General features: G+C 42.4%; 1 protein-coding gene and 1 pseudogene across 6 annotated transcripts in view; one reads left to right on the top strand and one right to left on the bottom strand.

Annotated features, from left to right (window-relative positions):
• The first annotated feature begins 6,644 nt into the window (after window positions 1-6,644).
• LOC106010261 (N-alpha-acetyltransferase 15, NatA auxiliary subunit-like) overlaps window positions 6,645-25,801 on the top strand; it is a 141,165-nt gene continuing 122,008 nt past the window's right edge. For 5 of the 6 annotated variants that reach the window (XR_015443902.1, XM_087193268.1, XM_087193267.1 and 2 more), the window contains exons 1-2: window positions 6,645-6,839; window positions 22,355-22,417. Coding sequence is in view for 4 of the 6 variants with exons in the window: in XM_087193268.1 (XP_087049394.1) it covers window positions 6,831-6,839; window positions 22,355-22,417 (72 nt within the window). In the remaining 2 variants the exon portion in view is untranslated. The remainder of the gene's footprint in view (window positions 6,840-22,354; window positions 22,418-25,801) is intronic. The other variant, XR_015443901.1, reaches the window with a different exon arrangement.
• Window positions 11,226-15,387, bottom strand: LOC101696295 (tyrosine-protein kinase ABL1-like; annotated as a pseudogene).

The raw sequence follows: 25,801 nt of genomic DNA, 5'->3' as shown, positions 1-25,801 counted from the left end.
ATTAATAAGCAGTCAGACAGGGACGGGTCCTGGAAAGAGTCAGTGCCAAAAACGAGACCCTACCAAAACTGTGGCTGGAGACACTAGAATTGAAGGCCAGGCCTCAGGACAAAGATGCAGTGCCCAGGCTTACATGCCTCCCTGAGGAATAAGCAATAACTTGGGAGTGCACTGTGATTGGTATCACCTGGCTCAGTAAAGTCCAGATAGACATCAGTCACCCAGGTGGGTGACCAGAGCATCTGGACGCAGTCACCCACGTGAATGACCAGAGAACACAGAACCATCCCTTCCCCAAAATGCCTTTGTTCTTTCCAGGTACCCCTGCTATATGACCCACTCCCTTATTGGATCAATATTAGCTAAGTGGCTATACTTGTAATCCTATAGGCTGATTGTAGTTTAACCCACATTATACCCAGCTTGTGACTTTGCAGTATAAACGACCCCTGACAAAGGATCTCGGTGGCAGCCCACTTTCAAAACCCCTCCTGCATCTCAGGAGCTATCTGTCAATAAATCTTTCCTACTTTTAACCTCTGTTGTTCCTTGGAATTCATTCTTCAATTTTGAGGGACATGAATTTGGAGTATCTGACACCTAGAAGGTTGGGAATTATATTTCTCCTATATCAACGTGAAATCTGCCATCTGAACAAATTTTAAAGTGTACAATGCAGTCTTGTATTTACTTGTACTATATGCCAAATACCTCACGGTCACCCATGACCCATCTCTAGATCTCTAGAATTTACTTATCATATAAAATGGAAACTTTACACCGATTGGATAGCTGCTCTCCATCTTCCCCCAAGTCTTAGTTCCTCGTCAATGAGACACAATTCCTGACACCCACAACTTAAAGCAGGAGAGCTTTCTATTTTGGCTCATGTGTCAGACCATAATCAGCTGGATTCAAAGAAGAAACACCGTGGCAGAAGGACACAAAGGAGAAAAATCTGCTGACCTCATGGTGCCAGGAAGCAGACAGAGAAGGGAGGGCCCAGGGAGGAAGATACACTCCACCATGTCATGCCCCCAGCGATCCAACTCTCCCATACAGGACCCACCTAAGATTACAGTTAGCTATAGCAACCCCATGATTCAATCACCTTCCAAACAAATGAGGCTTTGAGGGGCATTTTAGATCTAACATCCCATTCCTCTAGCCCACTACCATTCTACACTCTGAGTTTGCCTATTTTAGACATAAAATAGTGGAGCCATAGAGTATTTGGTACATACCAACAATGGAATATTATTCAACCTTTAAAAAGAAGGAAATCTTGCACTACTTGACAGCATGGATGACCTTTGAGGACATCATATTAGATAAATAACCAGGTTTATAATACCTGAAAAAGAACATGTATCCAAAATCTTCTAATATTTCCTTTCTTAAATATTTTAGACTTTGATCTTTATTTTTTAAATGAATATATAGAGGTAAAAATACATATGTTGGATTTTTCTTTTTTTGGTACTGGGGATTGAACTCAGTTGCCAGGCAGGCGGTGGAACCACTGAGCTAAACCCCCGGCCCTGTTGGATGTTTTTTACGCCTATGTCTGACAGAAGCCAAGGTGAGTCATTGTGGACTTTGGACCTGGGCTGCCTCAGTGTGGATCTCAGCTCCACCATTTTCTGCTTGTGGGTTATAAGCAAACCATTTTGTCCTTGGTTTTTGTTTCCTTATAGGATTCTTGTAGGACATAATGAGATGATAGAAGTAAAACACTGAAAATAGTGGTGAGCAAAGAGTAATCACTCAATAAATACCAGCCCTTGTTCTTAGCTACACATAATGAAAATAAAGTTTCACCGACACTTTCTCCCTTTGTAACTAATGGGCTGAATTAATTCAATTTGCATTAATTTGTCAAAAAATATCCAAATAGTTTCATGTGAAATTACTCCCAAAGAAAGAGAATCTTATATATTAAAGAGGAGTGCTTAGCGCCTACTTTAGAGATGGCAGCTTCTCTCCAGGAGTCTACTGATTACATACACTTCAGATGCCATAATTGGTACTCAGAGCTCTTAGAGATATTCCCTCTGTTGTGGCTCAGAAAAACTTCTGAGAGAGCCCATAGCAAACACTGGCTTCCAATGGGCTTCATTACTGATACTAATGCTTGGAGACTGTGATGAAGGGAGTGTGAGAAAGTGGATTAATTTACTAATCTCCTCATTTTACACTTTCTTCAATTTTGTTACCTCCAGTGCCCATTAACATACACATCCACCATACATGCAGCAGATACACATATTTACATCTCACACTCCCCACTCTAAAAATGTGGGAAAGTGATTGATTATGTAACCATATTGACCCTACTATTTATGATTTCAAGTCCTGTTTTAACAAAGACTATATCACCATAAAGATTTGTGGGTTTTGCCTTAACCTCTTTTGAAGCAGCTATGGTCTAGTTCTACTAATTCTATGGTATGTGGTAGATGATGCATTTGAAATTGCCGAGTATGTTATGTTTTAGGATAGGTAGCAATTCTTTCATTCATACCATGGAATGGAGAGACAGGGCAAACTATGGCTAATTGTTTTACTGATTGGAATTTTTAATCTTTCTAAAAATTGAGAGGAAATTCATTTAACAAACTTATCATGTGTGCAATTCTTTGACTTTGAATGTATTCTTACTGTGGTGCAACCTCCTCCTCTCTCTAGATTCAAAATATTTTCATCAGCCTGCAAAACTACCTCATGTCTGCTAAATAATCACTCCTCTTTCTTCCCCCTTCCATTCTTCGGCAACCATTAATTACTTTCTGTCTCTATGAATTCACCTATTCTGGATATAACATACAAAAGGGGTCATACAATGTGTAACTTTTTGTGTCTAGCTTCTTTTACTTAGTAAGTTTTTGAAGCTCATCTAAGTTGTGGCGTCTGTCAATATTCTGTCCCTGTTTATTGTTGAATAACAATCTACTGAATTTATAAATCACAATTTATCCATTCATCCACTGATGAGCATTTAAGTAGTTTCTACCGTTTATGAATAGCCCTGCAATAAGCATCCAGGTCTGTTTCTATGTGGACATATGTTTTCATTTCTCTTGGCTATATACCTCAGAATGGCATTGCTGGGTCATATGGCAATTCTCTGTTTAAGTTTTTCAGGGATGCTCAAACTCTTACACAGTGGCAGCCTCATTTTACATTCCCACCAGCGATGTACAAAGATTCTCATTTCTCCACAGCCACACCAACACTTCTTTTGCCTTTTGTTTTGTTTGTTTTTGTTTTAAATTAAAGCCATCTGAGTAGGTGTGAAATGGTATCTCATTATGGTTTTGATTTGCATTTTCTTCATGAACATTGATGTGAATATCTTTTTTCATGCTTATTAATCATTTACATATCCTTCTGGGAGAAGGATATGAATTCTATTTGAATTCCTTGTCCATTTAAAAATAGAGTTCTCATATGTATCACATATATATATGTTTGTGATTTGCAAGTTTTTTCTTTCTGAAGGTTCTTTTTCCCATTCCTATTTTCCTATTCTGTAGGTTTATATTCTTGATCATGTACATAAAATTTTTTACTTTTTATGAAGATCAATTGATATATTTTTCTTTGCTTGTTTATGCTTTGGGTGTCAATCTAAGAATACATTGCCAAACCCAAATCAATCCTCAAATTCTTAAGGGACTGTAAGGGACTCCAAATATCCAAAAACATAATAAAAGAGGCCTGGCTATCCATGGTCTTCTAGTTCACTAGAACACTCTACATATAGAAATTAACTCAGAATGGAGCAATGACTTAAGTATAAGAGCTAAAATGATAAATGATAAAACTAGTAGAAGAAAACAAAAGGGTATTCACCATGAATAATTTAAATCCATAGATAATTCCTTGCCCAAGTCAAAAGCAAGCCTCTTCTCTTTCATAACTTGGCCTAGTGGGACTAGTAGCAATGCTGACAGAGCTGGCCTTTCTCTTTTCCTTCCTCATGATAGTTCATTAAAAATGTCCTTGAAGAATATCAGAAAGAAAGCAAAGGATTGTGTGCCTGGGCTAGTCCTAACAAAAAGTATAATTGGCCATGAGTTGTACAAATAAGAGTCAAATACACAATTTAAACCAAATTCATCCTGTGGTTTTATGAATTCTCTTGCCAGCTTGCTCAAATCTTCTCTTGCATCCTTTGCCCTCACGTAGTAGTTTTCTTAGGAGTTGATAATGTGATAGAAGCCTGGAGCCAAAAGGCATGGAGTTCAGGCTCAGCTTCATCACTTACTCAATTGCATGACATTTTGTCATTTATGTAATCTCTCTCTATGCCTCTGTGCCTTCATTTTTTTAAACTTACTTTATAAGATTGTTTCTTAGCACCTAAGAGACATTTTTAAAATGTGTGCTGTTATTTCTAGAATTGACAGAGAATGGATGAAATGAAAGAACTATGTTTAGCCTTCCTGCAATCGAGGTCCATGGTTACACATTTGCTAGGAAAAGTAGCTCCTATGGTGGCCATGAGCCAGTGCCTTGCAACCCTCCAACCACAGTGAGTGCAACTGACTAAGGACCCTGGCTGCTGGGCTCTGAAATCCAAATCTACATTTGCACAGGGGCCTCACTCCCAGGAGCTGCTCCCAGCCAGTGACTCAATGCTGTTGGAATGCTAAGAGAGGTCATTCCTGGGGAGAAAAGGATGCCTCTTAATGGTCAGCTTCAGCTCAAGAACTCTTTGATGGCCTTGTCAAAATCCTTTATTCTGAACAACACACTAGATCATCTAGTCCACTTTGTTTTCATTCCAGGTCAGACTTGCATCATGGTTTTTGATAACTCTGAAACATTTCCCGCTTCCATCCCAATTTTCTCTCACCCATCTATTCCCATCTTGGGGTCTGATTCTTAGATTTGAGCTAATACAGTGTAGCATTCAAAGTTTTCTTGGATATGACCTATATTATTTCCCATCTTATCTCCTAGCTCTTACAGCTATCTTTCATTACACTCTTTATTCCCAAATGTCCATAATACTTGCCTTTTGCCCCTCCCCTTCACTGAGAAAGTGCTCACTAGTTGGCCACTTTTTCTGTTGGGTCCCATTTGTTCTTGAATTCGTCTCACATGTTATCTTCTGTAAACCTTTCAAGATCCTGCCAGCCTCATTCCCTTCTCTAAACCTCTAGGGCTTTTGGTTTTGAATTATTTTATAAGCTTATTAATAGCAGGTTATGGCTTATAGCTAGATGACAACCCCCCCCCCCAAAAAAAAACTTCATGCACTCATAGGTAGGGCTTTGGGGGAGGTGATTAGATTACTGGAGTTTGATACTTGTCGGTGGATTTGTCCACTGATGAGTTTACAGCTAAATGTGATGTTGGAAGGTGAAGCCTGGTTGGAGGAGGTGGTCACTGGGGGCGTAGCCTGGGAGAGTTACAGCCTTCCTCCTCCTTGGTCTCTGGCTGCTTCCTGCTGCCAAGCCATGAGCTGTTTCTCCTCTGCCATGCCCCTCTGCCTTGCCACCCTGCCTTGGAGCCAGCTCACTATGGAATGAAATCTCTACAAACTGTGAGCCCAATAAATCATTCCTCCTTAGAGCTGTGGGTGTCTGGTATTGCGTCTCAGGGGTGGGAAAGTAAGATATAGCAATAAATAAATCTCTTCCTTTGAATCCTCCAAAATGCCCAGCTTACATAGAATAAGCACTCAATATTTGTAGAATATAATTGAAAAATTAGGGAAAATTCTATTCTAGTGACTTTAATTTTTAACATTCCAGATTTCCAACAGCTCACATCTATTTTGCTTGATATAGAAACAATGCACAAAAGAACTCCACAAATCAAAGCACTTAGTGCAGAATATAGGATATAGTAACTCAATTTTAATATCTGCCTACAATGCTTCATCAAATTTGGCTGATTTTTTTTCCCCAAAGGAGTGATAATTTAAAATTCTAAAATACTTTTGGGGTTGTCTATGTATAGGAATGTAAACTAGGGAACCAGGAAAAACAGTCATGAAAGAATATTTCTTCCTCCCACAAAGGGTACCAGACTTGAGGTCTGGTAAGGCCAACAATCCTCCCTTCAGGCTCAGCTTCAGTAATAGAGAAGGGAAATTCTGTCATTTTAAAGAATGTTTATAGGGTGGGTTATATGTGCAGTCATATGAATAGGTACTGATGATCCCAGTGTGTAGAAAGTCCTATTTCTTCACATATACCTGATATCTGTGATTGTTGTTATAGTTGACATTTATCAGCTTCACATTATGAGCCACATGCTTTAAATCCAACCCTTACAACAGACTAACCCTCCTAGTATGCACAGGTTAGGTCCCCAGGTCAGGCTAGGTCCCTGATCAAAATCCTTGAGAAGTTCAACTTGAGTATCCAAAAGATATGTTAATCATATGCAATCAATTTCTTGTCCTAATGCTCTCTGGGCAGTTTCCTCGGGCAGTCTAGCTCAAGGAAGCTGTCACCGTGGGACTGAAGGCCAGGTTTGGTGTGCAGCCAGGGTGCAGCAGCAGTGCCAGCTTGGCTTCAGGTAAAGAAAGGGCCTGTAACTCTTTAACTTGGGTCTCTGGTCATTTCCGGTTGAGAATGCAACACTCAGGTAAGGCCTCTTCAGGTGGAAAACAGGAAGAGGGCGGCCAGGGATCAGACTGCACCTCCTTGGCCGCTGGCTTATTAATGATTTAACAGGAGTGATCACATGAGGCAACCACTATTCTTCTCAGCTTCTGCTCTTCTCACTGATAGGCTGAAAATTGAACAAGACGGACGAGGCCAGCAAAGAGGAGGAAGAGGACAGCACGTTCACCAGCATTTCTCTAGCAGATGAGCCAGGTAAGGAGGCAGACGGCTTCACAAACATGCAATTCAGCAACTGCCGGGCAGTTTTTGAAAAACATAACCTTTATTATTTTTATGATAATGGCAAAACAGAGTCACTGTAGAAAACTTGAGAAAGTATAGCTACAAAGATAGTTTTTAAGAGCTGTTTTTCTTCTTCTAAATTAAATGGTAATTTTTAAGGTTCCTACTACATGGATTTTTAAAGATAAATCAATGCACAAAAATACAAGATGTTCAACTCCTAAAAGTTCAAGAAACATGACCTCAAACTTTTTACTAAGCCATATTTTTGTTCAGTTAGAGAAAAATTCTTCTCTACTTTCTCAAATAATTCTTTTGCTTCTGAAAAGTGATTTAGAATATGCTAAAATTAGCCTTAAGAATTATTTCAGAAAATGCATGGTTTTTCAGCAAGGACAAAGATTGCTGAGTAAAACCCAGAAGGAAAAAAAAGGGAAGGGGAGTGGATCTGAAATGCTGACGGAAGGGATAACTGTGGTTCATTCAACGTCTCAGAGAAAATAGTGCTGAATTGCACCATGTTTACTGGAAATACTTCAAACTATAAGCACTCAAACCATGGTGTGAGTGTGAGTGTGAGTGTGTGAGTGTGAGTGTGTGTGTGTGTCTCCATCCAAATTCCTCTGGCACAGCCACACTAAGAAGCCAGCAAGACAGCAGCTAAGCCACGGGGGTTACCGATTTTGATGAACAGAGAGCAGAGCATGAATACTGAACACCAATTGCCCTTTCATGCAGCCACCCTCTCCCACTTTCTCCCTTAATGCTTGGATTCAAAAAGCGTCTTTTTAAAAGTGCAGCCAGCGGTCTGGGATTTAGCTCAGTGGTTTCCCCGCCGGCTGCACAAGCGCAAGAACTCCAGTTTGATCCCCGGTACCAAAAAAAAAAAAAAAAAAAAAGTGCAGCCAGACAATTAACCCAAGCCGCCCCCCCCACCAGAGCTGAGCTTCCTTCCTAGCACCACACAAACATGCGGGGCTCTTTGGGTATCAAAGAGGAGCATATCCAGGCTCTGTCAGGGGAGGAAAGGTAAAGGCAGCGCTGTTAAGAAATGGGACACCGCTGGCCTTAAAGGGTCGGAGCTGCAGAAGACGCGAAAGAAACAAAGACAGGGGGAAGCCTAAGTTTTCGAGTTTGCAGAAGACTCCTTGAGCCCCAACCCTGGGCACGGGGTCCCCAGTGCTGCGGCCGCGCAGGTTTCTTCTGCACCGTAGAGTGGGCTCATACGAAGCAGGGGCCTTTTGGTGATCCTTTTTGAAATCACTCTCTGTCATCCATCGCAATGCACTCCCTCAGCCCTCCTCCTCTGCCACACCTCTCGGGAGGAAAAAAGGCAGCCAGGGAATTTACATTCCCATATTCAGTGCACTGTTGCTGCTGCTGTTTTATCCAGTACTGGAGAGACCCAGCCAGGGCCTTGGCCCTGAAGTGCTACATGCCCAGAGCTGTTGTTATTATTATTAATTATTATTATTATTATTTTGAAACAGGGACTTACTAATTTGCTACACTGCCCAAGTTGAGCTCAAACTTTCCATCCTCCTGCCCCAGCCTCCCAGTGTGATCAAATGGTAGACATGTACCTCCTGGTACTGGGCGTGTACCACCACCACGCCCAGATTTGCTGTGGTTTTGAAAGAGGATCTAACAGAGTTGCTCACTGAGTCTGAATAAACCGAATAAACGTTGAAGAACCTGAGGAAAAGTAATCACCACTCCCTGGCCAGTAGTGAGCTGAAGGTTGCCAGGTCAGAGACGCAAATGTCCTTGCTCCCGGTGAAAGCCTCGTTTTCCTTGGTGAGACTGGGTCAGAGAAGCACAAGGCACAGATGGTCCCAGACCTTGTTCAGCATCCAGGTGGGGTAGGCACAGGATCTGGTACTAATTTGGGCTGTTTCAGTATTTCAAAATGCCAAATGGAAATTGTTCCTGTTTTTGTGACAAAATGTGCCAGTTAATTAAAATGCCATGTTTCTTTACTTTCTGGAGATTAAAAAAAAAAAAAGAAAGAAATTTGATGAAGTAGTACTGGACAGCTGCTGTTATTAAGAAGTTCTGGGATTTGATAAATAAAAATAGGAAAATAAATTATGATGAAATAAATAGAGCATGTTCAGTAGACATCCTTCAATTGTGAAGTCCAAGTCAGAGTAAGGATTAAAAGGGTATTGCTTTTATTTTTTTTTAAAACAGTTTAGTCCAACTTACTTACTTTTCTTTTTGTAATAGCCAAATACTCATATACCACATGTGTGTGCACAAACATAATATACATGGATATGAAAAGGGGGCCTAGAGAGGTTAAATGCCTTCCCCCCCATCACAGAGCTAATTAGATGCAGAATCAGGAAGGAAGGAAGGAATTAACTAATTCTTAGATTCAATAAATTTACTGGCTCCAAGATGCAATGCTAGGTTCCAGTTACACCTCAATCTTCACAACTTCACAGGGTAGTTATTGTCTTATCCTACAAATGATAAAACTGTGGCTCTCGCCAGGCATGGTGGCTCGTACCTGTAAACCTGGCTATTCTGAAGGCTGAGGCAGGATGATTGCAAGTTCCAGGCCAGCCTGGGCAACTTAGCAAGATCGTGTCTCCAAATAAAATAGATGTAGCTCAGCTCTTCCTGGGTTCAATCCCTACTACTGTGGGGGCGGGGGGTGGCTCACAGGAGACCTGTGGCTCATAAAACTTGAGTAACCTGGTCCAGCTACTTCCTGGAATGGTAAAGCCACACCCGAGTCTCACCTGGTTATGGATACTTCAGCTGAGCATCTGTCTCATCTTCTGTTTTCTCTGTAGACACTGAGAAGGAATGACTGTCTTGCTTCATTCTTGGCTCTTCAAAAGCTTGTTGGAACTGGGTACCAGTGAAACCCTTTCCTCCTTTATTAAACACTAAAAATAGTAAGATTGTAGGCCTAATGCATCTGCCTTGGTGATTACTCACAGAGAACATTGGTTCCCGAACACTAGCTGAGGGTGCTATTTGAAGCTGCTAAATATGGAGGTTGGCATGCAGTGCTACTCCCTTTCCTTCCTGAATGGACAGCAAGGCCCCAAGCACCCTGGTGCTGCCTCTGCTGCCTCCTTTGCACCTTTTGCAGCTTCCTTCACACTGTTTCTTTTCTAACTGAAGAAACAGCAAGAGAGAGAAGGGAAGGATATTTTTGCTCACTCAGGGAAAAGGTTAGTGTAAGGGGAGAATTGCAGGCATAGTTACACTTTGGTTCATCTTTGGGTTCATTTATTTAAGCAGTCATCCTTCTCGTTTGTGTAGTGTCATGAGGACTGGCAGTGCCAGTAGCAATCCAAGTCACAAACCAGTTCTGCTCCATACATTCATTTATAGCTTAGTTGGGTACATTTCTGAGCCAGTGCTCCCATAGAAACAAGATTATAAATGACAGGATTCCAGACCAGCCCGTAATTTCTAACCTCACTCTCTAACCAATCTGTGTGCCAAGGTGACCCAGGGCACTGCAGCAAACCCCCGTGGGGCATCTCAACCTCCATCAGGGACTGTGAGAAAGACTAGCTAGAGATCATTCCCAGTTTCACTTTGACCTGAGCTACATTTCTTTCAGTGACATCTCTTTTGATCCTGGGTTTCCTGCAGTAGTTATGATAAAAAGCAAATTCAATGTAAAAGCAAAAATCAATGTAGAACAGATAATGAGGGAAGTTTGAGAAGGTTGAAGTTATGCAGTGGCCAGCAGATGCCCACCTCCCATAAGTACAGGTGCTCCTTGACTTACAAAGAGGTCACATCCTAACGAATCCATCATAAATTAAAAATATCACAAGTCACACATGCATTCAATATGTCTGGCCTACAGAGAAATCTAGCTTAGCGACACAAAACACTGCACAATACTGGTTGTTTCCCTCCCTGATCACACAGCTGACTGGGAGTGATAGTTCTCTGCCACTGCCTAACACCATGAGAACATATTGTACTACACATTGCCAGCCCAAGAAAAGATGAAAATTGAAAATCCAAATTGAGTTTCCACTGAATGCAGAGTATAGTAAATGTTAAGTCGAAACTTTGTTAAGTCAGGGATTGTCTGCAATTGTGTTAATTTAAGAATGAAATTAAAATGTTTGCTTTCAATTTGGATGTGGTATTTTTTTCAAATGGCTACTAAGTTGGTAGGTCATACAAATAGTATTAAGACATTTGGAATCAAATACTTAACACATGGAACTGTTCATTGTTCTTGGCCTTGGAGCTTTGAGGTAGAATTACTACTGTAGATACTGTTATGGCTTTTGTATCTAGATGTCCCCCCAAAGCCTCATGCAGTCATAAGTGGGGCTTTTCAGGTGGCTGGATCTAGGGTGAGTGCTTCTGGGATCAAGGATGTAATGCTGGGATTGATTTATAGTGTGATGCTAGGATTAAGGTTGCCCATCCCTGCCTCTGGCGGCCTGATCCGGTCTGTTCTCACTCGCGCACTTCCGAGGCAGAGCCGGCTTCTCGCTCTTGTGCCCTCCGAAGGTGGACGAGTCGAACTGTCTCCCGGTGGACTGCAGGTCCGGAGGCAGCGTGACGGACCGCCACTCGGTGTCCTTGGCCCCGTGTGGCACGCAGGAGGCGGAGCAGGACCGCAGGAAGCGCTTGCTGGCGCTGCCACCGCCCTCCTCTTCACCAGCTGCTAAGCGGCTGCTGGTCAGCGTGCTGGACATTTTCCACAGGTGGGGAAAACGGAAGCTCGAGCCCCCCGACTCCCGGAAGGCTCCGTTGGGGACGCCAGCTGCGTTGCTGGGCTTGGGCGACTTGGCAGGCTCAGCAGCGTCGCAGGTGGGGAGGGCCGGCGCCCCATTGCTGACTTCCTGGCCGTCCTCCTCGGCTGGCCCCCGGGCTCGGGCTGGCCGTCCATCTCCCGGAAGGAGCTGCTGCGCTTGGGAGGGCTTGGGGCCATTTTCTTCTTCTTGATCAGGGCGCTGAACAGGTTGGTCTTTTGTCTTTAGAAAGGAGGCGCTCGTCCTCATTCTGGCCTCCGTCTGGGGCAGCTCGCTCTTTCTGGGGGAGCAGCAGAGACACGGCAGGCTCGTGGTCCAGGGGCTCACTCTCTCCCTGGGCCTTGGCGTGGGGCGTCTCAGACATATCGGGGGCCTCTCTGTGCTCGGCTGCTCTCCTGCAGGTCCTCGTCTTGGTGGGCAGCTCAGAGGCCTGCAGCAAGGTGCTCGCAGCCCCTCGCACACCTTGCTTTCCCAGCTCCTTTTCCACTTCATCCGAGATGCTGGACTCCTGGAACATGGTTTCAAAGGCCTGGTGGATTTCAGCAAAGGACGGCGGCTCGGAGGGATTCCACTGCCAACATGCTCGCATGAGTTCGTAGACCTTCTCTGGGCAGCCTTCCGGGCGCTCCATGCGGTAGTCTTTCTCCAGCAGCTCATACACCTGGGACAGGTCAATTCTGGGGTACGGTGACATGCCATAGGTAGCAATTTCCCAAAGCAGTACTCCGAACGCTGGTCACTGAACAGCTATGGCAGGGACTGTGAAGGCAGTGTCAACAGGACTAGGAGCTAAGTTCCCACTGGCCAGCACCAAGACAGTCCCAGATGTTGGACTTGATGGAGAACTTGTTGTAGGCCAGGCCCTCAGGCGCAGTGCACTTGATGGGGAAGTTGTCTCTGGCATGGGCTGTGTAGGTGTCCCCTGTCATCATCCTGCTCAGGCCAACGTCTGCCACCTTCACCAAGTGGTTTTCCCCTACCAGGCAGTTTCGGGCAGCCAGATCCCTGTGGATGAAGAAGTTCTTCTCCAGGTACTCCATGGCTGAGGAGATCTGTGTGGCCATGTAGAGCAGCATCATGGCGGTCACCTCCTGCCGGTTGCACTCCCGCAGGTAGTCCAACAGGTTCCCATAGGTCTTGAACTCGGTGATGATGTAGAACAGGGGCTCCTGAGTGCAGACCCCGAGCAACTGCACCAGATTGGGGTGCTTGATCTCCTTCATCACTGCAGCCTCTTTCAAGAACTCTTCCACCTCCATGGTGTCCTCCTTCAGTGTCTTCATGGCCACAGTGAGGCTGTACTTCTTCCACATGCCCTTGTACACCTCTCCATACTGGCCGCCGGCCAGCTTGTGCTTCATGGTGATGTCCGTGCGCTCCATCTCCCACTTGTCGTAGTTGGGGGACATGCTGTAGACCGTGGGCTTGTTGTGCTTGGGTGTGGGGTAGTGGAGGGTGGTGATGAGCCCGTCAGCCACCATGGAATGGTGGTGAACCAGCTCGGCCAAAGTGTTGAAGCAGCTCTCGGAGGAGACGTAGAGCTGTGAAATGTGGTGTTTCTATATACAGGACAAAGACAAACTGAATAAATGTCATAGGGATGCTGTATTAGATAGGATGAGATAGCCTTCTTCACCAGTGAGTGACAAAGATGCCCTGGCAAGTCCATTGACACTCCTGCTGAGGGTGGGGAATCAGGCACTGCCTATGTTGTCTGTGAGACATCAGATGTGGTCTCTGATGAGGAGACTTGGCAATGTTTACACAACCGTGAATAGCATACAATCAGCACTAGCAACTTATCTTGCATGTGCTTAGACTGTACACAAAGAAACAGAGCAGGGGGTTTCCAAACTGCAGGGCAGGAGCCACCTGTGAGTCCAGGAAATGAACGCAGTGGATTGCATGCAGCCAGCCGGATGCAGGGCAGTGTGGAGCACACATCGGGTATGAGTCTTTTCAAGGAGAAACAGATACATTCCAGGTCACATTTACCAGGAAATGCACCAGGAGGAAACTGGTGACAGTGTTTGCCACTGGGCAAGAGAACTGAGTTAGAAGCAGAACCATTTTTCACTGTGATTCATCTTGACCTGTTGGTTTTTAAGGCCCCAGGTACACATGATACAGTATGTAAAGATCCATGTGCCATCCGGACTACCAAGATATACCTGTCTACACTGCCCCTCAGTAGAGTGGACAGTGGGGTCTCAGCCTGGTCCCCACCATTTCTCCCTCTGTGATCTTGGGCAGGATGCTTCATCTCTCCAAGCCTCCCTTTTTTAAATGCAAAATTGCAGATTCTACCAATACCTGTCCAGAGGATGGAGTGGGGTCTAAAGATGGACTGCTGAGTGTACCTGTATGTGACATGAACTTGGTAAACATCAGTTCCTCCCTTTCTTTCTTGGACTTTTAAGCCTGTCTACACAAAGACAAAATCCTCTGTGCTGACTCCTTGACAACTATTTGGGTTTGGAAATATCAGGGTTAAAGTGATCCCTCTTTTGTTTAATAACTGTGCATGCTTACAAATGCATACACGTGCACACACACACACCATAAAAGTATGATTTTATCCATAGGAAGAAGGCCACAGGCTGGACTTATGTAGGAGGTGCTAACGTGTTCATCTGCCTTAATTTTTCTCATTGAGGATGAAGTACCATCATTACAAGGGAAGTTTCAAAAAGGAGGAGTCAAAAAAAAGGGAAGTCTTAATGTAAGAAGTAGTTGAACTCTGACAGCCAGGCCTGGTGTGTTAAGACACTGCCGACTCCAACAGGAACATCAGAGAACCACGTGAGGCCCAGACGCTTGTAAGGTCGAGTAGGGGTTCTCACCAAAGGGTCTTTCTTTGTAAGGCTAATGAACTGACTCCTGTAGTCCCCTCACTGATTATGAAACCCCTGGAGGAGCTTTGCTGCAACAGCCTATGGATGGACCTTGCCATTGGAGGCGATGTTGATCCTGTAGTGGTACACCCGGCCCTCGTAGTGCAGCGAGATGGAACAGAGTGCTGGCCAGGGCTGCTCTCGCTCTCCCGCACCAGGAAGCTGCCTTTGATCCCGCTGCTCAGCAGGTACTAGGCGGCATTGCGGGACACAGGCCTATGGTACCAGGAATGCTTCTCCAGGCTGTTGACAGGCATGATGTAGTTGCTCCGGACCCATCCTTGGCCATTCTTGGTTTGGGCTTCACACCACTCCCCATTGTGATTGTAGCCCAAGACCCGGAGCTTTTCACCTTTGGTGATGCTTAGAGTGTTGTCGCCACTGACCATGAAGTCATACAGTACAACAAAAAGGTTGGGGTCATTTTCACTGGGCCCGGCGAGGTTTTCCTTGGAGTTCCAGCGAGCAGCTTCTCTCAGACCTTGGGGCTCGAAGTCAGATGCTACTGGCCTCTGCAGGGCTTCATGTTCCACAAAAACATTGCAGTGTGGACCCCCATGCCTTGATGATTCCTTTTTCCCTGCTCCTTTGATAAAATGCAGGGCAGGCAAACTCGGCCTTCTTTGGTCCCCAAGAAGTTTTCCAGGCTGCTGCCCCATAAAGCAATGATAGGTACCCCTTGCCAGAAGAGGGTTCAAGATCTTCCAGAACAGTCAGTGGGCTTTCACATTCACTGCAGCTCCCCAAGACAGCAACTGAGGCCAATCTCAGAAAAATGTCTTCCACAAAAAAAGGGAGCAGAGTTCAGATTGACACATGTAAACAAGAGTTCCAATGATTTCCACAGTGTATCAATTTTAATTACGCTGCAACCCAAAGGTTTCTTGATTTTAAGTATACTATACGTACTGAGTTTCTTTCTCGAGAAGAAAAACTTAAAACTGAAATATTCACAGGAGTTGCTGAAAAGTACCAACGACACTAAATTCATTTCTATTCCCAAGCATAAAGGAAACGTTGACCATCTTCAGATGCTTCTCCAAAACTTTTCCTGTGGAAGTCACCATTCCCCTATCTTGGTTTCTCCACCCTAGCTGCTCTCCGGAAGACACACAGGTCACTCAGATTTCACAGAAAGCTTGCTGTCCAGTCAGACTGGGCAGGAATGCGTTGCCAGCAACTTTTAAGTCTGCTTTTTAAAAGGCCTGTGAAACCAATCCAGACTTTTCCTGTCCATTAAAGTTTGTGGCTTCGCTGAGTCCAGGGGGGCTGTAGGTGACATTGGAAGAAGTCAGGGCATTACAGGCTCGTGGGAATAATCTGGGGGACGGGGGCGCCACTTGACATCAGGAAGGGATTTGAATGGGGGGTTCCGTTGGGGCCGGGATCCGGAGCAAAAGGCGGCGGTGGGGGGGGGGGAGGAGGCTGCCGGGATGGGGCATGGGGGGCTTACTCTGGGGTCCACCCTCCAGCCTCAGGAAACAGGGTGTCCCAGGTCAGGGGAAACTGAGACCACCCTCGGTGTCCCCGATCCGGGACAGGGGTGTAAGGGATGAAGGTCTCTCAGGGCCGCGAAGTCAGGAGGCCGTCACAGGGGGGAGGAGGCCCTGTTGCCTCCGCTCCCCTCAGCCCCAGGGTCTCGGTCCGAGACACCCCCTCCTCCGGCTCCGGACGCCACCGCCACCGCACCGCCGAGCAGTTACATCCCCAGAGCTCCGCCGAGGCACCCAGCCGGGACCTGCCGGCAGGGGCCGTGGACCACCGAGGGGCTCGTCCGCCTCAGGACTGGGACCCGGCTCCGGCTCCAGCTCCCGCACCACTCAGGGACAGACACCGACCCCCGCGGCCGCCATGATGGATTATGAGCCGCTCCACAACGAAGCCCGCATTCATGTATTTTTGATCACACCTCAATAAGACACAAAAAATTTTTAAAGCTGCTTCCAAAATTGGCAACAATGAGTTAATAGGCATGTTGGAAAAAAGGGAAGGCATTTTGAGGAAGTTTAATGGCAGTGAGTCTTTTCTGTAATATTTGTTTAAACATTTACCATATATTTTGATCATGTTGCATATATTATGAGAACACATAATTTAATGCAGTTGGCTAATTTAAGTAAATTGCCTCAAAACTTACATGAGTTCACTGTAATTCTCAGATATTTGTACAAATGCCTCTACTATGTAATCCATAATTGAATTCCACCCTCTGATAATGTTCTTGAGACTCATCTTTGCCCTTAGATACCAAACCTAGAAAATTAATGGTTAAAAAGAGGTGGGATTTTATCTGAAACTTCCTATTCCAACAATTTCTGAATGGGCATTTAACCCATGGAAAGGTAAGGAGACATCAATTTATTATTATTATTATTATTATTATTATTATTGTACCAGGGATTGACCCCGGGTCCTTGTGCTTGTGAGGCAGGCAGTGGAAACACTGAGCTAAATCCCTGACCCCAAGGAGACGTCAATTTATGACCTAGGGCTTCTTGTACCTGAGCAAGGAATGGAAAGATGAATACAGCTGTCCTTTCTAGGAGTTTGGAACATGATGGGGCTCTTACCTATTTGATGCAGTTTTCCCTTTGCAAGGCATTTCTCCGGATTCTCTGTGTCCTCATAGATGCTGGGAAATCCTGGGGCACTGGATGTTACTTCCCCTCCTACACTATTCTCAGTGCTGATGCTGCACACAGCTTGTGCTACGAAGAGCACATTCCCCAAATTTGAGTGTTAGTTCTCTCAACTATCGACTGGTTTTTGTACTAATTATGTGAACCAAAATATAGGGAGTTGGGTGAGCTACTAAAATATGGACATTCTGGTGAGATTTTCCTGTTAAGCTCACCATTACCTCTAATACAATAGATTAATTTTTCTTATAGATTAAATAGCACCTTGGGCTAGAGAGGGAGAGCATAATTACATATTTTCTTAACTAACAGAGCTAAAAGCACTGGTGCTTATATAGACAACATTAGCTATAATACTTTTAATTAGCTAATGCAAAAACATTATTTTCTCTTTGCTGTGGAAGTAAGATGAAAGTTGTAAACTCTTTGATGTCTATTGACTTCGAGATTTTATGGAACAGCAACTACTTAGGGACAATTTATAAACATTGGCATTGTCTGCAGAGAAATTTGGAGAATCAGAGCAAAATCACAAAGAAGGATTTGGTCTTTTATTGGGGGATAGATAACCTGGAACTGTTTTCTTTCCTTCCATTTGTTCTGTATTCATCTTATAAAATAATAATTTTCTGGGACAAGTGTTTGGCAGACTATCGATCAAAGGTTGTTTTGTCCTATGCTAAGAGGAGTTCTCTAAGTGTCTGAAGGTACAAAGACATGTTGATTGTTTTGCACATTTCTACTCCCTAAGATCAGCATCTTCCTTCTTCTGGCTCATATGTGTAACCAAGAGAATTTCTTCTTGTTTCAATGCCTCCTATGAAGTCATTAAGGACAGAAGATCTGAGTGGAAAGGAAGATGAGACCGGAAAAGAACCCTCGATTACTCATGAGAATAACAAGAGTGTTCCGGGATTGCAAGGCTAAAATCTGCTGTGCTCCTGGGCCATCAGTTTGAGAATAACTGTTCCTGTAATGAGTAACCTGCGGCAGTGGGTCACAGTCAGGAGTGAGATTTTGAGACCTCCCATTATCTATGCTTACTGGGGAAAAAGAATGTAATAAATATTTTGAAACTCTCAAAAAAGTTCTATTTTAAAAGGAAATTTTTGTAAAATTTCTGGCTTCTTCCACTGTTTTATTCAATCCAAATCTCAATCCAGCTGAAACTGCAGGTGAGTGTCTTCTGATGCTAAAGCAACTTGAAGAGTCATTCCTACAGGTAAAGAAAAGATCATGATCACTCTACAGCTAAGCATCGTCTGAATCCAAAACTGCAGCTTTCTTCTCTCTGTTCAGGATGGCCCCATAGCACCATCACTTAAACATTTAAAATATTCTGTCTAGGTTATATTGTTTTCTTATATGACTGCTAAAATTCTTACAGTAGAATACGGTGCCATGGGGATGGATGGGGGAGGAATTGGTATAGATTTTCTTTTCCTCATCAAATTGTGATGGCTTCTATGTTACTCAGCTTCCCATCACTGTATCAAATACATCACACTTAGAAAAGGATTATTTTAGTTCCCAGTTTTGGACCAGTGCATGCCTAATTGGCCCTGTTGCTTTTACCCTATGACAAGCCTGCACACCATGGCACAATTGCATGGCAGAGCAGGAACATTTACCTCATAGCCAAGGAGTAAAAGAAAGAAGGAGGGAATGGATGCCCTTCAAGGGCAAGACCCCAATTATTTGAAAACCCCTCACTAGGTCCCACCTCTTAAAGTTTCTACTACTTCCCAATAGTGCCAAGCTGGGGACCAAGCCCCTGGGGCATACATATACAAACCATATCACCCTGCAAAATCTTATTTCTTGACTATCCAGTGAAACGAAGTTTTATCTCTCCTCTCCCCATAGGTGTTCTCATATAATTCATTGTCATGTTTACATATCATATATACATCTGCCTCTGCTTGTCCTCTCTTTTCATTCTTTTAACTATATGCAATAACTGTGTTATCATAGATTATTAGGTCATCCAAGTGGAAATCTCTAGCAGATGTATTAGAGGTATAATAGGGACTGGAGGAGGGACCAAGGGAAAGGAGAACGAGACCAACAGACAGACAGACAGACAGAGACAGAGAGACAAACAGAAAGTGAGACAGACAAGAGAGAGATCCCACAGAGTAGTTTTGTGAGGTGAAAGGAACTTTTTGTAGTAGAAATATAAAACTTCTGGTCCTCTCAGAAAAGTTCTAAAAGAGGTTTCTACATAAAATAGGAGGTTAAAATAGTTTGGAAAAGTCTCTTCATTGCTGATAATAATAACAGTTTGTGATAAGGAACCACAAAATCCAAATTCACTCTAAAATATGTAAAGTGGGCGTGGGCTATTAGTCTCTTGTGTCTACATCTGTTTGTTTGGGGTGTGTGCCATTTTCTCCATTCCTATGTTATTTTTCTCTTCATGTGCCTGAGTTTTCTGGAGGCATTTCTTCTTTTTCACCTTACATTTTATTTTACATTGCCTTCCATTTCCATATTTTAAATTAATTGTTATTGATTTGTTTTGAAAAATTTTAAATAATTTTTCCTATTCTCTTTATTTGGAGACTTATGTTTGTCTTTCTATTACTTGGTCTCCTAGGGATAATTCTTATTGAGTAATTTCTTTTATACTCTTTGGTATATGATCAACAAATTTCTTACAATATTTTTCATTCTTTGTATTTCTTCACTTTATTTTTTTTTCTTTTATACATCATGTTTTTTGTATCCTAGGTAGTTCTTTTTTTTTTTAATTCTTTTATTGGTACATTTTAGGTATACAACACAATTACATCTCTCATTGGGAATTGTACCTTTACATAATGCATCTTGGTTCTTATTTTTTCCCCATTCCTAGCCCTCCCTTGATCCCCTCCACCCTTCCCTATTTACAAAGACTTTATTTCCATTTTTTCCATTTCTCAGCATTTTTCCTTTCCCTTCTTTACTTTCCTCTGCCCCTCCCACTACCCCTACCCCTTTGGACATTTGCTTCCTATATACAATATAATGACATTCATCATTGGAAATTTGCACTTTTACATAATCTCTCTTAGATCTTATTTTTGACCCTTGCCCAGCCCTCCCTTCAAACCCTCCATTCCTCCCTATTTACAAAGATTTTGTTCCTATTTTTCCATTTTCTCATATTAATTCCATACCCTTCTATCCTTTCCCCTACCCTTCCCACTTCTTTCCCCTTTTCCCCTTTTCTTCCTATCTCACATTACCTATTATACATTTTAGTCCTTATTTACACTTTCAGTTTCTCACACCAGAGAAACTATTCGGTATTTATACATATGTGTCCTATTTATTTCACTTAAGAGTATCACTTCAATGTGCATCCACTTAGCTATAAATGTCTCTAATTTCTCATTTTTTATGGCTGACTAGTACTCCATTTTATTAAAAAACCACATTTTCTTTATCCAGTCTCCAGTTGATGGGCATTTGGGCTGTTTCCAAGTTTTAGCTGTTACAAACTGTGCTGCTATGAACATGGGCACACATATATCACTGTGGTATGATTCTTTTAATTCTTTGGGGAAGATCCTCAGCAGAGGAATAGTGGGGTCAAATGGGCCTTCCAGTCCTAGTTCTTTGAGGTATCTCCATACTGATTTCCACAGTGGTTGCACCAGTCTACACTCTCACCATCAGTGGAGCAGTGTTCCTCTTTCCCCACAGCCCCACCAGCATTTGTTATTTCTCCACTTTAAAAGGAGAAAATGAAAGTCTAAGGCACTTTTTCCCCACTCCCCAAAATGTAATTCTTTCTAGAGTAATGTAATTCTCCTGAATTCAAGGATACCAGAGGCTTTAAGATCAGACATCAGACTAACTGCTCTTTAGGTGTTTACAGCAGGAAGTGGTTTACTACAGAAAATTAATACAGCAACAGCATCTTTGTGAGCAAGTTCCAAAACCCCCAGGAAGCCACTGTGAGAGATCAGAAAGACCCCTAACTAGAAACCAAATTTACTAGCAACACAGTCATAGAAATTCTAGATCCAGAAAGCAAACTTCTGTCATTTAAGTCATCCATTCTATGGCATTTTGTTGCCAATTCAAGGAGATTAATATAGATTTTAATACTGAGAAGTGGGGTGCTGTTTAATCAAAGCTTAAAAATTTGGAAATGGCCTATGAAAGTAATGAGTAGAAGCTAGAACAGTTTTGAGATATATACTATAAAAAAGGGGATTGCCTTAAAGAGGCTATGGGCAGAGAAAGAGGATGCTAAAGGCAACTCTGGTGAAATCTCAGATGGAAACAGGGAACATATTATTAGAGAGATGTTACTTTAAAAATTCATTAAAAATGAAAACACTTGGCACAATTGCGTCCTCTTGTTTTGGGGAAGGTGGAGCTTTTGAACAATAGCCTTGGGCATTTAGATGAAATTGTAAGCAAAAGAACCACCTGGCTTCCTCCTATTGGTTCTGGTGGAATGTGATAGGAGGAGGAGAAATTAAAGAAATCATTAAGTAAAAAGAAAGAAGGCCATGAAGATTTGGAAAAGTCTCAGCCTATGCAAAACTCAAAAAACTCAGAAAGACTATTATATTGAGAATATCAAGAGTATGGGAGAAAGACCCTTCATGGAGAGTCTATCCATGACTTTAAATGGTCACCTCTGCAAAAGCCAGTACAAGAGACTGAATTTCACCAGCAGAGGCCCTATCATCTTGGACCAAAGGGAAAAGGGATGGGACAACATTTTTAAAAAAGATTATTTGACTTTTTGGTTTTTATATCGTAAAAATAAAGATATTTGACTATGAACATGCCTTATTCTTCAAGAAAAGATAAGGCTGACCCCAAAATGATTCAGAGTTCATGACGGTCTAACAGAAAGATGTTTCACTTAGTTTCAGGGGATGGGAGCAGTTTCACTGCTTCAATGTTCCAGACTTCTCCACCCCAGGCACCTGTGGGGCAGGGAGACCAGGGAAAGCTAAAGGGATGAAGCTACTACCTAGGGCTCTGAGAGCAAAGTTGCCATCCCAGTGACTACACAAGGAAGCTTATCATCAAGGCTTAAGACCTGGTGGAATGTGCCTTGCAAGGTTTGGAACTTGGTTGGGACCCATCACTCTTTCCTTCTTTCTTATTTCTTCCTTTGGGAATAGTGATGTATATTCTATGCCTGTCCTATCCTTGTATTACAGAAGCATAAAACTTGTCTGCTTTCACAGGTTCACATCTGGAGAATTATTTTTGCTCAGGATGAATTGTGCCTTGACTCACCTCTACATAAGGTGAGACTCTGGACTTTAAAACTGGTGCTGGGATGAGACTTTTTAGGGTCATTGTCATGGGGTGAAGGAATTTTACATGAGAGAAGAACAGGAGTCTTGGGAAGCTAGATGCAGTAATGGTACAGGTCGAACTGTGTCCCTTCCCAATTTATAAGCTGAAGCCATCACCCATCATGTAGCTGTATTTGGAGATATGTTCTTCACAGAGGGGATTAGAGTTAAATGAAGTTATGAGAACCAGACCTTAACACATGCATTGGTGCTTTTATAAGAAGATATGCTAGGGATCTCTCTCCACATGTGCTCAGAGGAAAGGTGACATGAGAAGACAGAGAAAGCAGTTGTCTACAACCCAGGCAGACACCTCCATAGAAATCTGATTTTTTTCAGCACTTTGCTCATGTACTAAGTATCTTAAAAGAAGAGAAACATATTTATGTTATAGTTCAGGATGATAGAAATGTGAGGCAGTGTCTCAGTGGCTCCGTTCTCTCTTTCTGCTGGTTGCTGACTGTGCCAGGCACCCTGGGCCTCTTCATCCCATCCTAGGCTTCCATCTCCCCCGGCATTCCTCCCTGTGCCTTTGTACTCATATTTTCTTCTCACAAGGAAAAATCACCTTAATCCCATCAAAATTTTTTGTAACTTGATTACATCTGCAAAAATTCTGTTTCCAAATGAGGTCACAGTAACAGGCACCAGAGGATAGGTCTTAAACATGCCATTTTTGAGGGGGAAGAGACACAGTAATATAAGTTTTTAAATTTTGAAAATGTGCCATGGTGATGTAAGGTGATGAAATCAGAAAAAGTTGAAAAATGGTGAAGCAATAAATTAAAAATCTTCATTGTTTTTGCAACTTATTTGCAAATCCTAAATTATCCCAATATAAAAAATTTATTAAAGAAAGAAATGCAAATGTACTTTTGTGAAAGCATGCCTGGAAGAATTTTAAGGAAATATGCTTAAAACAGGCAAATTAGCAAGCTTCCCTACATCTGTAATGCAAACATACTCTACCTGTGTAATTATTGTAAGTCTCCAAAATATATATAATAAAGGTTTTTAATTATATAATTTCTCATTAGACATCTTTGCATGAAGCCTTTATCTTCCACTGTGATCACAATAAGTCAAATTATGGTAGTAGGTGAGAGATTCCCTTTTCCTTCCCATCTATGTGGCCTCATGATAAATGATGCAGCAGAAATTCAGCGTAAACTCTCACAATGAAGAGGAAGCAAGAAATTTTAAGTTCAAATATATACAAATGTTTTCTTTTTGGCTTTATAACTTTTATTCTTAACTGAGAAACCTTGAGAGAAAATAAGAGCATAAGTGAAAAAAGGGTTGCAGATGTCAAGGATATGTACAGGCTATTTAGGTCTGCCTATCTGTCAGGGGACACTAGGGCCCTCTCAACAAGAGACAAGTCTGTGAAGCATGTGGATAGCAGGAGGATAAGGCACTTGCTTCCAGTCTGAGAGACCAAGGGTAGTTGCAGAAGACCATGTAGAGCTACAAAGATCTAGAAACCCCCCTGGCCAGGCAGGAAAGTTCCCATTTATGAACCAAGCTGGAGAAGTGAAAAAGTCAATAGCAGCACCACCAGGTGATACTGTCATATAGTAACTTAGGGTAAGACAACGTCTGTATCTCTGACCCACTCAACACCCAATAAATGCATTTGCCTGGAGTGACAATGTAGGTATTGTAAATGCATGGAAGTCTGGAGTGAATGTGCTAAAGTGGCAACTTTATGTCCTCAGCCACTCAGTGAGAGCTCACTGCGGCTGAGGCATGTTAGAATGATCACCCAGTGTTTGAAGATATTCTGATTTTCAAGAGAATCAGAAATTTAGATATCAGTAATAGTTCAGTTAACAGTTCAAAGAAAAAAAAAACACATTTAGAATAACAAAAGCAAACTACTTAAGAGGCAATTAACAAAAGTATTAGAAATGCTGTAAAACAGAGAGCATTGTACACATTTCTTGAGAATGTCCATGAGCCCAGCCATCATGGAATAATTTATGAATGTTGTTCAGAAAAATAGAAACAAAATTACCACAGATATCAGTATGTCCAAGGAGAAATCTACATACTCGTGTTCATAGCAGAACTGCACATAATATCTATGATATGAAATCAAGCAAGATGTTTCCATCAAATAAACATAATGTGTATGAAAATGCAGTGTGACACATCTCATTCTTTAAAAAAAAGAAACCTTATCATTTGTAACAGTGTCTAAATGAAAGACACATAGAAGAAGATCTCATTTATATATGGAAAGTGAAATTGGTGAACTCATAGGCATGGTGGTTATTAGGGATTAGAGGGGATGTCGGAAATGTTAGATATACAAAATATCAGTCACATAAGAGGAATAAATTCAAGAGATCTATTATACCACATGGTGACTCTAGGTAAAAATAATCTATTTTATCCTTCAAAATTACTAAAACAAGTTGCTTTAAGTGTTCTCAGTACAAAAACATGATAACTATGGGAAATCACTTTTACTAATTAGCTTTATCTATTCAATGTATACATATTTCAAAATATCATATTTACATGACAAATATCTATGTTTACCTGGCATTGAAAAACATAAATCAATTTTAAAAATCAATTCCATAGAACACTGATATTCAACAAAAATCTAAGCTTAGCTTTCAGCTACTTTAAAGTTATCTTCTAAGTACATTAATATTTAATGTGGATAAGTTAATTTTAGTAACATATGAACTTACTCCATACTAGTTTAGAGAGAAAAAACATAACATATGCACCACTTCAGCTTCAGCAAAATACATATTTTTTTCTTTTCTTTTGGTACCCGGGATAGAACTCAGGACCTTGCAGGACCAAGGCAGGCGGCAGCACTGAGCTAAATCCCCGGCCCCTCAGCAATATTTTTCTAAGGAATGAGGAACTAAAACACTGACTTTTAGCCTTACTGTTTCAAGTGATGTTATGCATTTCATGTCAGTGAACATAATTATGTTAAGAAAAGCAGCTAAAGAACCAATGAAAGTCATTCCTTGTAGTCATTGCTGCACCCAGTGAGAGACAACCAACCAGAGACCGATATTAAATCCACACAGGAGTTTATTACCGGCCGGGACCCGAGCCGAGCATCGGACTCGAGCCTCGACTGGGGGTTGACAAACATGTTTTATACACCTTTGAGGCCAACAGTTCCTAGCCCCCCCATGGGATAGAACTAGTAAAGCAAGCGAAAGGTACAGAAGCAGAAAGCCCTGTAGTTAGAACATTTGTAAAACAATAGTTGATTGTTACTTCTAAGAGAGTCTCTAAGCGGAGGAGGTTTCTAAGCTTCCTGCTTCTGAGTTCATCTAAAGGGCAGGCAGGTGGGTC

Source organism: Heterocephalus glaber, unplaced genomic scaffold, assembly GCF_053883595.1.
Source record: "Heterocephalus glaber isolate CG9 unplaced genomic scaffold, H.glaber_assembly_v1.0 deba00001586, whole genome shotgun sequence".
Classification (NCBI taxonomy): Eukaryota; Metazoa; Chordata; class Mammalia; order Rodentia; family Bathyergidae; genus Heterocephalus; species Heterocephalus glaber.
The sequence above is the reverse complement of the archived record's forward strand: the minus strand, read 5'-3'. Positions and strand labels throughout refer to the sequence as shown.